At 30.2% G+C, this 13528-nt stretch overlaps 1 protein-coding gene across 9 annotated transcripts in view; it reads left to right on the forward strand.

Moving 5' to 3' along the window:
* Positions 1–13528, forward strand: part of LOC144010741 (uncharacterized) — a 256051-nt gene that overhangs the window by 237578 nt on the left and 4945 nt on the right. For 7 of the 9 annotated variants that reach the window (XM_077511193.1, XM_077511194.1, XM_077511191.1 and 4 more), the window contains 2 exons: positions 11557–11722; positions 12992–13094. In XM_077511193.1, coding sequence (XP_077367319.1) covers positions 11557–11722; positions 12992–13094 — 269 coding nt within the window. Of the gene's footprint in view, positions 1–11556; positions 11723–12148; positions 12219–12991; positions 13095–13528 lie in introns of all 9 variants that reach the window. The other 2 variants (XR_013281319.1, XM_077511197.1) reach the window with 2 other exon arrangements.

The raw sequence follows: 13528 nt of genomic DNA on the forward strand, positions 1-13528 counted from the left end.
TAAAAAAACGACCATGTATAGTAAGGCGTTTTTTATTCTGTTAAAAAAACGACCATGTATAGTAAGGCGTTTTTTATTTGACTAAAAAAATGACCATGTATAGTAAGCCGTTTTTTATTTGACTAAAAAAACGACCATGTATAGTAAGGCGTTTTTTATTTGGTTAAAAAAACGACCATGTATAGTAAGGCGTTTTTTATTCTGTTAAAAAAACGACCATGTATAGTAAGGCGTTTTTTATTTGGTTAAAAAAACGACCATGTATAGTAAGGCGTTTTTTATTCGGTTAAAAAAACGACCATGTATAGTAAGGCGTTTTTTATTTGGTTAAAAAAACGACCATGTATAGTAAGGCGTTTTTTATTCTGTTAAAAAAACGACCATGTATAGTAAGGCGTTTTTTATTTGACTAAAAAAACGACCATGTATAGTAAGGCGTTTTTTATTTGACTAAAAAAACGACCATGTATAGTAAGGCGTTTTTTATTTGACTAAAAAAATGACCATGTATAGTAAGGCGTTTTTTATTTGACTAAAAAAATGACCATGTATAGTAAGGCGTTTTTTATTTTGTTAAAAAAACGACCATGTATAGTAAGGCGTTTTTTATTCGGTTAAAAAAACGACCATGTATAGTAAGGCGTTTTTTATTCTGTTAAAAAAACGACCATGTATAGTAAGGCGTTTTTTATTTGGTTAAAAAAACGACCATGTATAGTAAGGCGTTTTTTATTTTGCTAAAAAAACGACCATGTATAGTAAGGCGTTTTTTATTCTGTAAAAAAAACGACCATGTATAGTAAGGCGTTTTTTATTCTGTTAAAAAAACGACCATGTATAGTAAGGCGTTTTTTATTTGACTAAAAAAATGACCATGTATAGTAAGGCGTTTTTTTTCCCCCCTAGAAAAACGACCATGTATAGTAAGGCGTTTTTTATCCTGTTAAAAAAACGACCATGTATAGTAAGGCGTTTTTTATTTGATTAAAAAAACGACCATGTATAGTAAGGCGTTTTTTATTCTGTAAAAAAAACGACCATGTATAGTAAGGCGTTTTTTATTCTGTAAAAAAAACGACCATGTATAGTAAGGCGTTTTTTATTTGGTTAAAAAAACGACCATGTATAGTAAGGCGTTTTTTATTCTGTTAAAAAAACGACCATGTATAGTAAGGCGTTTTTTATTCTGTTAAAAAAACGACCATGTATAGTAAGGCGTTTTTTATTTGGTTAAAAAAACGACCATGTATAGTAAGGCGTTTTTTATTTTGCTAAAAAAACGACCATGTATAGTAAGGCGTTTTTTATTCTGTAAAAAAAAAGACCATGTATAGTAAGGCGTTTTTTATTCTGTAAAAAAAACGACCATGTATAGTAAGGCGTTTTTTATTTTGTTAAAAAAACGACCATGTATAGTAAGGCGTTTTTTATTCTGTAAAAAAAAAGACCATGTATAGTAAGGCGTTTTTTATTCTGTTAAAAAAACGACCATGTATAGTAAGGCATTTTTTATTTGGTTAAAAAAACGACCATGTATAGTAAGGCGGTTTTTTTGTTAAAAAAACGACCATGTATAGTAAGGCGTTTTTTATTCTGTTAAAAAAACGACCATGTATAGTAAGGCGTTTTTTATTTGACTAAAAAAATGACCATGTATAGTAAGGCGTTTTTTATTTGACTAAAAAAACGACCATGTATAGTAAGGCGTTTTTTATTTGACTAAAAAAATGACCATGTATAGTAAGGCGTTTTTTATTTGACTAAAAAAATGACCATGTATAGTAAGGCGTTTTTTATTTTGTTAAAAAAACGACCATGTATAGTAAGGCGTTTTTTATTTGGTTAAAAAAACGACCATGTATAGTAAGGCGTTTTTTATTCTGTTAAAAAAACGACCATGTATAGTAAGGCGTTTTTTATTTGGTTAAAAAACGACCATGTATAGTAAGGCGTTTTTTATTTGGTTAAAAAAACGACCATGTATAGTAAGGCGTTTTTTATTTGGTTAAAAAAACGACCATGTATAGTAAGGCGTTTTTTATTCGGTTAAAAAAACGACCATGTATAGTAAGGCGTTTTTTATTTGACTAAAAAAATGACCATGTATAGTAAGCCGTTTTTTATTTGACTAAAAAAACGACCATGTATAGTAAGGCGTTTTTTATTTGGTTAAAAAAACGACCATGTATAGTAAGGCGTTTTTTATTCTGTTAAAAAAACGACCATGTATAGTAAGGCGTTTTTTATTTGGTTAAAAAAACGACCATGTATAGTAAGGCGTTTTTTATTCGGTTAAAAAAACGACCATGTATAGTAAGGCGTTTTTTATTTGGTTAAAAAAACGACCATGTATAGTAAGGCGTTTTTTATTCTGTTAAAAAAACGACCATGTATAGTAAGGCGTTTTTTATTTGACTAAAAAAACGACCATGTATAGTAAGGCGTTTTTTATTTGACTAAAAAAACGACCATGTATAGTAAGGCGTTTTTTATTTGACTAAAAAAATGACCATGTATAGTAAGGCGTTTTTTATTTGACTAAAAAAATGACCATGTATAGTAAGGCGTTTTTTATTTTGTTAAAAAAACGACCATGTATAGTAAGGCGTTTTTTATTCGGTTAAAAAAACGACCATGTATAGTAAGGCGTTTTTTATTCTGTTAAAAAAACGACCATGTATAGTAAGGCGTTTTTTATTTGGTTAAAAAAACGACCATGTATAGTAAGGCGTTTTTTATTTTGCTAAAAAAACGACCATGTATAGTAAGGCGTTTTTTATTCTGTAAAAAAAACGACCATGTATAGTAAGGCGTTTTTTATTCTGTTAAAAAAACGACCATGTATAGTAAGGCGTTTTTTATTTGACTAAAAAAATGACCATGTATAGTAAGGCGTTTTTTTTCCCCCCTAGAAAAACGACCATGTATAGTAAGGCGTTTTTTATCCTGTTAAAAAAACGACCATGTATAGTAAGGCGTTTTTTATTTGATTAAAAAAACGACCATGTATAGTAAGGCGTTTTTTATTCTGTAAAAAAAACGACCATGTATAGTAAGGCGTTTTTTATTCTGTAAAAAAAACGACCATGTATAGTAAGGCGTTTTTTATTTGGTTAAAAAAACGACCATGTATAGTAAGGCGTTTTTTATTCTGTTAAAAAAACGACCATGTATAGTAAGGCGTTTTTTATTCTGTTAAAAAAACGACCATGTATAGTAAGGCGTTTTTTATTTGGTTAAAAAAACGACCATGTATAGTAAGGCGTTTTTTATTTTGCTAAAAAAACGACCATGTATAGTAAGGCGTTTTTTATTCTGTAAAAAAAAAGACCATGTATAGTAAGGCGTTTTTTATTCTGTAAAAAAAACGACCATGTATAGTAAGGCGTTTTTTATTTTGTTAAAAAAACGACCATGTATAGTAAGGCGTTTTTTATTCTGTAAAAAAAAAGACCATGTATAGTAAGGCATTTTTTATTTGGTTAAAAAAACGACCATGTATAGTAAGGCGGTTTTTTTGTTAAAAAAACGACCATGTATAGTAAGGCGTTTTTTATTCTGTTAAAAAAACGACCATGTATAGTAAGGCGTTTTTTATTTGACTAAAAAAATGACCATGTATAGTAAGGCGTTTTTTATTTGACTAAAAAAACGACCATGTATAGTAAGGCGTTTTTTATTTGACTAAAAAAATGACCATGTATAGTAAGGCGTTTTTTATTTGACTAAAAAAATGACCATGTATAGTAAGGCGTTTTTTATTTTGTTAAAAAAACGACCATGTATAGTAAGGCGTTTTTTATTTGGTTAAAAAAACGACCATGTATAGTAAGGCGTTTTTTATTCTGTTAAAAAAACGACCATGTATAGTAAGGCGTTTTTTATTTGACTAAAAAAACGACCATGTATAGTAAGGCGTTTTTTATTTGACTAAAAAAACGACCATGTATAGTAAGGCGTTTTTTATTTGGTTAAAAAACGACCATGTATAGTAAGGCGTTTTTTATTTGGTTAAAAAAACGACCATGTATAGTAAGGCGTTTTTTATTCTGTTAAAAAAACGACCATGTATAGTAAGGCGTTTTTTATTTGGTTAAAAAAACGACCATGTATAGTAAGGCGTTTTTTATTTTGCTAAAAAAACGACCATGTATAGTAAGGCGTTTTTTATTCTGTAAAAAAAACGACCATGTATAGTAAGGCGTTTTTTATTCTGTAAAAAAAACGACCATGTATAGTAAGGCGTTTTTTATTCTGTAAAAAAAACGACCATGTATAGTAAGGCGTTTTTTATTTGGTTAAAAAAACGACCATGTATAGTAAGGCGTTTTTTATTCTGTTAAAAAAACGACCATGTATAGTAAGGCGTTTTTTATTCTGTTAAAAAAACGACCATGTATAGTAAGGCGTTTTTTATTTGACTAAAAAAATGACCATGTATAGTAAGGCGTTTTTTTTCCCCCCTAAAAAAACGACCATGTATAGTAAGGCGTTTTTTATTCTGTTAAAAAAACGACCATGTATAGTAAGGCGTTTTTTATTCTGTTAAAAAAACGACCATGTATAGTAAGGCGTTTTTTATTTGACTAAAAAAACGACCATGTATAGTAAGGCGTTTTTTATTCTGTTAAAAAAACGACCATGTATAGTAAGGCGTTTTTTATTTTGCTAAAAAAACGACCATGTATAGTAAGGCGTTTTTTATTCTGTTAAAAAAATGACCATGTATAGTAAGGCGTTTTTTATTCTGTTAAAAAAAACGACCATGTATAGTAAGGCGTTTTTTATTCTGTAAAAAAACGACCATGTATAGTAAGGCGTTTTTTATTTGACTAAAAAAACGACCATGTATAGTAAGGCGTTTTTTATTTGACTAAAAAAACGACCATGTATAGTAAGGCGTTTTTTATTCTGTTAAAAAAACGACCATGTATAGTAAGGCGTTTTTTATTCTGTTAAAAAAACGACCATGTATAGTAAGGCGTTTTTTATTTGGTTAAAAAACGACCATGTATAGTAAGGCGTTTTTTATTTGACTAAAAAAACGACCATGTATAGTAAGGCGTTTTTTATTTTGCTAATAAAACGACCATGTATAGTAAGGCGTTTTTTATTCTGTTAAAAAAACGACCATGTATAGTAAGGCGTTTTTTATTCTGTTAAAAAAACGACCATGTATAGTAAGGCGTTTTTTATTTTGTGAAAAAAATGACCATGTATAGTAAGGCGTTTTTTATTTGGTTAAAAAAACGACCATGTATAGTAAGGCGTTTTTTATTCTGTTAAAAAAACGACCATGTATAGTAAGGCGTTTTTTATTTGACTAAAAAAATGACCATGTATAGTAAGGCGTTTTTTATTTGACTAAAAAAACGACCATGTATAGTAAGGCGTTTTTTATTTGACTAAAAAAATGACCATGTATAGTAAGGCGTTTTTTATTTGACTAAAAAAATGACCATGTATAGTAAGGCGTTTTTTATTTGACTAAAAAAACGACCATGTATAGTAAGGCGTTTTTTATTTGACTAAAAAAACGACCATGTATAGTAAGGCGTTTTTTATTTGACTAAAAAAATGACCATGTATAGTAAGGCGTTTTTTATTTGACTAAAAAAATGACCATGTATAGTAAGGCGTTTTTTATTTTGTTAAAAAAACGACCATGTATTGTAAGGCGTTTTTTATTTGGTTAAAAAAACGACCATGTATAGTAAGGCGTTTTTTATTCTGTTAAAAAAACGACCATGTATAGTAAGGCGTTTTTTATTTGACTAAAAAAATGACCATGTATAGTAAGCCGTTTTTTATTCTGTTAAAAAAACGACCATGTATAGTAAGGCGTTTTTTATTTGGTTAAAAAAACGACCATGTATAGTAAGGCGTTTTTTATTTTGCTAAAAAAACGACCATGTATAGTAAGGCGTTTTTTATTCTGTAAAAAAAACGACCATGTATAGTAAGGCGTTTTTTATTCTGTTAAAAAAACGACCATGTATAGTAAGGCGTTTTTTATTTGACTAAAAAAATGACCATGTATAGTAAGGCGTTTTTTTTCCCCCCTAAAAAAACGACCATGTATAGTAAGGCGTTTTTTATTTTGCTAAAAAAACGACCATGTATAGTAAGGCGTTTTTTATTCTGTAAAAAAATGACCATGTATAGTAAGGCGTTTTTTATTTGACTAAAAAAATGACCATGTATAGTAAGGCGTTTTTTATTTTGCTAAAAAAACGACCATGTATAGTAAGGCGTTTTTTATTCTGTAAAAAAACGACCATGTATAGTAAGGCGTTTTTTATTCTGTTAAAAAAACGACCATGTATAGTAAGGCGTTTTTTATTTTGCTAAAAAAACGACCATGTATAGTAAGGCGTTTTTTATTCTGTAAAAAAAACGACCATGTATAGTAAGGCGTTTTTTATTTGGTTAAAAAAACGACCATGTATAGTAAGGCGTTTTTTATTCTGTTAAAAAAACGACCATGTATAGTAAGGCGTTTTTTATTCTGTTAAAAAAACGACCATGTATAGTAAGGCGTTTTTTATTTGACTAAAAAAATGACCATGTATAGTAAGGCGTTTTTTTTCCCCCCTAAAAAAACGACCATGTATAGTAAGGCGTTTTTTATCCTGTTAAAAAAACGACCATGTATAGTAAGGCGTTTTTTATTTGGTTAAAAAAACGACCATGCATAGTAAGGCGTTTTTATTTTGCTAAAAAAACGACCATGTATAGTAAGGCGTTTTTTATTCTGTTAAAAAAATGACCATGTCTAGTAAGGCGTTTTTTATTTGGTTAAAAAAACGACCATGTATATAGTAAGGCGTTTTTTATTCTGTTAAAAAAACGACCATGTATAGTAAGGCGTTTTTTATTCTGTTAAAAAAACGACCATGTATAGTAAGGCGTTTTTTATTCTGTAAAAAAAACGACCATGTATAGTAAGGCGTTTTTTATTTGGTTAAAAAAAACGACCATGTATATAGTAAGGCGTTTTTTATTCTGTTAAAAAAACGACCATGTATAGTAAGGCGTTTTTTATTTGACTAAAAAAATGACCATGTATAGTAAGGCGTTTTTTATTCTGTTAAAAAAAACGACCATGTATAGTAAGGCGTTTTTTATTCTGTAAAAAAAACGACCATGTATAGTAAGGCGTTTTTTATTTGACTAAAAAAACGACCATGTATAGTAAGGCGTTTTTTATTCTGTTAAAAAAAACGACCATGTATAGTAAGGCGTTTTTTATTCTGTAAAAAAAACGACCATGTATAGTAAGGCGTTTTTTATTTGGTTAAAAAAACGACCATGTATATAGTAAGGCGTTTTTTATTCTGTTAAAAAAACGACCATGTATAGTAAGGCGTTTTTTATTCTGTTAAAAAAACGACCATGTATAGTAAGGCGTTTTTTATTTGACTAAAAAAACGACCATGTATAGTAAGGCGTTTTTTATTCTGTTAAAAAAACGACCATGTATAGTAAGGCGTTTTTTATTTTGCTAAAAAAACGACCATGTATAGTAAGGCGTTTTTTATTCTGTTAAAAAAATGACCATGTATAGTAAGGCGTTTTTTATTTGACTAAAAAAATGACCATGTATAGTAAGGCGTTTTTTATTCTGTTAAAAAAAACGACCATGTATAGTAAGGCGTTTTTTATTCTGTAAAAAAACGACCATGTATAGTAAGGCGTTTTTTATTTGACTAAAAAAACGACCATGTATAGTAAGGCGTTTTTTATTTGACTAAAAAAACGACCATGTATAGTAAGGCGTTTTTTATTCTGTTAAAAAAACGACCATGTATAGTAAGGCGTTTTTTATTCTGTTAAAAAAACGACCATGTATAGTAAGGCGTTTTTTATTTGGTTAAAAAACGACCATGTATAGTAAGGCGTTTTTTATTTGACTAAAAAAACGACCATGTATAGTAAGGCGTTTTTTATTCTGTTAAAAAAACGACCATGTATAGTAAGGCGTTTTTTATTCTGTTAAAAAAACGACCATGTATAGTAAGGCGTTTTTTATTTTGTGAAAAAAATGACCATGTATAGTAAGGCGTTTTTTATTTGGTTAAAAAAACGACCATGTATAGTAAGGCGTTTTTTATTTTGCTAATAAAACGACCATGTATATAGTAAGGCGTTTTTTATTTGACTAAAAAAATGACCATGTATAGTAAGGCGTTTTTTATTTGACTAAAAAAACGACCATGTATAGTAAGGCGTTTTTTATTTGACTAAAAAAATGACCATGTATAGTAAGGCGTTTTTTATTTGACTAAAAAAATGACCATGTATAGTAAGGCGTTTTTTATTTGACTAAAAAAACGACCATGTATAGTAAGGCGTTTTTTATTTGACTAAAAAAATGACCATGTATAGTAAGGCGTTTTTTATTTGACTAAAAAAATGACCATGTATAGTAAGGCGTTTTTTATTTTGTTAAAAAAACGACCATGTATTGTAAGGCGTTTTTTATTTGGTTAAAAAAACGACCATGTATAGTAAGGCGTTTTTTATTCTGTTAAAAAAACGACCATGTATAGTAAGGCGTTTTTTATTTGACTAAAAAAATGACCATGTATAGTAAGCCGTTTTTTATTCTGTTAAAAAAACGACCATGTATAGTAAGGCGTTTTTTATTTGGTTAAAAAAACGACCATGTATAGTAAGGCGTTTTTTATTTTGCTAAAAAAACGACCATGTATAGTAAGGCGTTTTTTATTCTGTAAAAAAAACGACCATGTATAGTAAGGCGTTTTTTATTCTGTTAAAAAAACGACCATGTATAGTAAGGCGTTTTTTATTTGACTAAAAAAATGACCATGTATAGTAAGGCGTTTTTTTTCCCCCCTAAAAAAACGACCATGTATAGTAAGGCGTTTTTTATTTTGCTAAAAAAACGACCATGTATAGTAAGGCGTTTTTTATTCTGTAAAAAAATGACCATGTATAGTAAGGCGTTTTTTATTTGACTAAAAAAATGACCATGTATAGTAAGGCGTTTTTTATTTTGCTAAAAAAACGACCATGTATAGTAAGGCGTTTTTTATTCTGTAAAAAAACGACCATGTATAGTAAGGCGTTTTTTATTCTGTTAAAAAAACGACCATGTATAGTAAGGCGTTTTTTATTTGATTAAAAAAACGACCATGTATAGTAAGGCGTTTTTTATTCTGTTAAAAAAACGACCATGTATAGTAAGGCGTTTTTTATTTGATTAAAAAAACGACCATGTATAGTAAGGCGTTTTTTATTTGACTAAAAAAACGACCATGTATAGTAAGGCGTTATTTATTCTGTTAAAAAAACGACCATGTATAGTAAGGCGTTTTTTATTCTGTTAAAAAAACGACCATCTATAGTAAGGCGTTTTTTATTTGACTAAAAAAACGACCATGTATAGTAAGCCGTTTTTTATTCTGTTAAAAAAACGACCATGTATAGTAAGGCGTTTTTTATTTGGTTAAAAAAACGACCATGTATAGTAAGGCGTTTTTTATTTGGTTAAAAAAACGACCATGTATAGTAAGGCGTTTTTTATTTTGCTAAAAAAACGACTAGTAAAGCGTTTTTTATTCTGTAAAAAAAATGACCATGTATAGTAAGGCGTTTTTTATTTGACTAAAAAAACGACCATGTATAGTAAGGCGTTTTTTATTTGACTAAAAAAACGACCATGTATAGTAAGGCGTTTTTTATTTGGTTAAAAAAACGACCATGTATAGTAAGGCGTTTTTTTTCCCCCCTAAAAAAACGACCATGTATAGTAAGGCGTTTTTTATCCTGTTAAAAAGACGACCATGTATAGTTAGGCGTTTTTTATTTGACTAAAAAAACGACTAGTAAGGCGTTTTTTATTTGACTAAAAAAATGACCATGTATAGTAAGGCGTTTTTTATTTGACTAAAAAAACGACCATGTATAGTAAGGCGTTTTTTATTTGGCTAAAAAAACGACCATGTATAGTAAGGCGTTTTTTATTCTGTTAAAAAAACGACCATGTACAGTAAGGCGTTTTTTATTTGACTAAAAAAACGACCATGTACAGTAAGGCGTTTTTTTTCCCCCCTAAAAAAACGACCATGTATAGTAAGGCGTTTTTTATTTGACTAAAAAAACGACCATGTATAGTAAGGCGTTTTTTATTTGACTAAAAAAATGACCATGTATAGTAAGGCGTTTTTTGACTAAAAAAACGACCATGTATAGTAAGGCGTTTTTTATTTGACTAAAAAAACGACCATGTATAGTAAGGCGTTTTTTATTTGGTTAAAAAAACGACCATGTATAGTAAGGCGTTTTTTTTCCCCCCTAAAAAAACGACCATGTATAGTAAGGCGTTTTTTATCCTGTTAAAAAGACGACCATGTATAGTTAGGCGTTTTTTATTTGACTAAAAAAACGACTAGTAAGGCGTTTTTTATTTGACTAAAAAAATGACCATGTATAGTAAGGCGTTTTTTATTTGACTAAAAAAACGACCATGTATAGTAAGGCGTTTTTTATTTGGCTAAAAAAACGACCATGTATAGTAAGGCGTTTTTTATTCTGTTAAAAAAACGACCATGTACAGTAAGGCGTTTTTTATTTGACTAAAAAAACGACCATGTACAGTAAGGCGTTTTTTTTCCCCCCTAAAAAAACGACCATGTATAGTAAGGCGTTTTTTATTTGACTAAAAAAACGACCATGTATAGTAAGGCGTTTTTTATTTGACTAAAAAAATGACCATGTATAGTAAGGCGTTTTTTGATTAAAAAAACGACTGGTAAGGCGTTTTTTATTGTGTTTTTTTTTTTTCTTAATAAACGCCTTACTATACATGGTCATTTAAAAAAACTAAAAAAATAAACACCTTACTGTACATGGTCTTTTTTTTTTTTTTTTTTTAAATAAACGCCTTACTATACATGGTCATTTTTAAAAAATAAAAAAAATAAATGCCTTACTATACACGTTTTTTTTTTTTAAATAAAAAAATAAACGCCTTACTATACATGGTCATTTAAAAATAAAAATAAAAAAAATAAATGCCTTACTATACATGGTCATTTAAAAAAAATAAAAAACGTAAATGCCTTACTATACATGGTCTTTTTAAAAAGAAAAAAATAAACACCTTACTATACATGGTCTTTTTAAAAAGAAAAAAATAAACGTCTTACTATACATGGTCTTTAAAAAGCCTTTGGTTGGGGGAAAAATATGCTGTAATATACATGGCGGTTTAAAAAAAATGACTTACTATACATGGACAAAAAAAAAGATGCCTTACTACTTTTTTTTTTTTTTTAAATAAAAGCTGTACTAATATTCATGATAATTTACAAAAAAAAAAACAATCAGCCCTACTTTACATTGTTTTTGTTCTTGTTTTTTAAGAAAAAAAGATGACCATGGAGTCACCAAGTCGTCTTTTTCTTTTTTTCTTTTTAAAATGACCAATTTTTGTGGGGTGGTTTTGGTCGTCCGTAATTCGGGATTCGCTTTCATTTTGGTGTTGTCAAAAGCAAGCATTTTGTCACGCCAAGGCAATCGTCATGGCAGGTCACCACCGGGTGGCGCTCGAGTGCAAAGCAGAAGAAGAAGAAGAAGGTTGGCTTTTCAACGTGATTGCTTGCAGGAGCTCGTTTGGAATTGGAAGCAGGTGCGCGGAGGATTCGTCGAGCGCAGTGCAGCAACCTGGAGGACCGTGTGGCGTTTTCTTTTCCAGGTGAGCGCCTGACCTCGTCTCTTCGTTTGTTGCAAGAGTTTCACGCCAGGAAACGTTTGAGCACACGGTCGTCAATGATTGTATAAATGATTGTCGTTTTGTTTGTTTCTTTTGTGTCATTGAACGACTTTTTGTCTGTCAGAGGTCAAGATGGTCGAGTTGAGGGTAAAATACATTAATGAAGTTCAGAGCGCAGTTCTGAGGGGGGTCATTGATACAAATTCGTTTTTTTATTTTGTGGAGGACAAAAAAGGCAGGTAAAGAAAGTATGCTGGAAACTGGTTCCAAGCTGAAAATAGTTTATCTGAAAGACGTGTGCATGGAAATTAAAGTGAGTAATTCCACTTTGAAATGTATTGACTTGTCTGTCTTCTTTTTTTAATTGGACAGGTAACCCTCGAACCTGTTTTTTTCTCCATGTTTCAGTCACTCCAGCACACCTGAAGCAAATCAGGATTGTGTAGCAGCTGGCTGCTGAGCTGATCATTTGATTCAGGTGTGTTGGTGGAGAGAAAAACAAAAACAAAAGTCATTTCGTCATACCTATAAAGGACCAAAACTGCCAAAAGTAAAACTAAATGAACGCAAGTGGAAATTAAATACAGGTATAAAAATAATACAGATGGGAATAAAAAAATAGTTATCTGTCCCTAAATAAATACCCCCCCCCCCCCCCAAAAAAAAACACCTTATACATGGTCGTTTCATAAAAAAAATAAAAATAAAGCCTTACTATACATGGTAGTTAAAAAAAACAAACACCTTACAAAAAGTATTTTTTTTTTTCAAAATGCCCTACATGAATGTTTTGTTTGTAAAAAATAAAATAAATGCCTTACTACACATGGTAGTTCAAAAATGCTTTTAATGCTTTACTTTCCATGGTCATATTAGAAAAAATGAAATGCCTTACTATATATTTTTTCCCCAAATGTCTTACATGGATGTTTAAAAAAAAAAAAGCTTTACTATAATTTTTTTTTCTCAAATTTTGGGAAAAACAAAACAAAGCTCAATTGTGACAATCGATAAAGCTTTGTAATGCTAATGGATGCAAAACGGAAACTGATAAAAATATATATTTTTTTGTGTTTTGGTAGCTTCCATGTTTTGAAAGCAATAAAGACAATTTTCTGCAGGCCTTGCAAAATCAGTCCAAATCCAGTCAAGCGAACGGGATTGCGAAATGTGAAAATGGCGGCGAGCGAATGAGTTAAATGAAGTGCAATGTACATTTTGTTGTTGTAATTTGCTGTTGCCAATTTGCAGGTTGACGGAAGTCGATCTGGAAAGGCAAAGACGTGCGGCGGACGGCTTCCTCGGAGGATTCTGCGTCGACTGACGGGTCCAGAACAGTTTCCCCACAAGGCATGTACGTACCTGCAGCATTTCAACTGCAATTTGAGTCTGGTGCTGTTTTTGGACTTGAACCGATCTTTGAGAGCCGCCATTTTTACTGATTGCCATGTGGTCAAATACTTTGGGGAAAGAAAAAAAACAAAAATCCAGAATTTTTTTGTTTTCATTTTTAGATTGTCTCAACAGTGGACATGCAGCAAAATAAAAAAATTATTAAAAAAAAAACTTTGTGAGTGGGTGATCAAACACATACGCTGCATTCGAGGAGGGTCGGAATTTAGGGCCGCACAATTAATTGAATTCAATTTCAATGATCACAAATCAGCATAATAGTTAAAAAGAAACCATTAACACTAATTTTAAATTAAATCCCTATGCGTTGTTAAAATTTATACGTTTGCACCTTTTAGAATAACTAATTTAGAGAATATTTTTTATTTTTTTACA

This window comes from Festucalex cinctus, chromosome 21 (assembly GCF_051991245.1).
Source record: "Festucalex cinctus isolate MCC-2025b chromosome 21, RoL_Fcin_1.0, whole genome shotgun sequence".
NCBI classification, from domain to species: domain Eukaryota; kingdom Metazoa; phylum Chordata; class Actinopteri; order Syngnathiformes; family Syngnathidae; genus Festucalex; species Festucalex cinctus.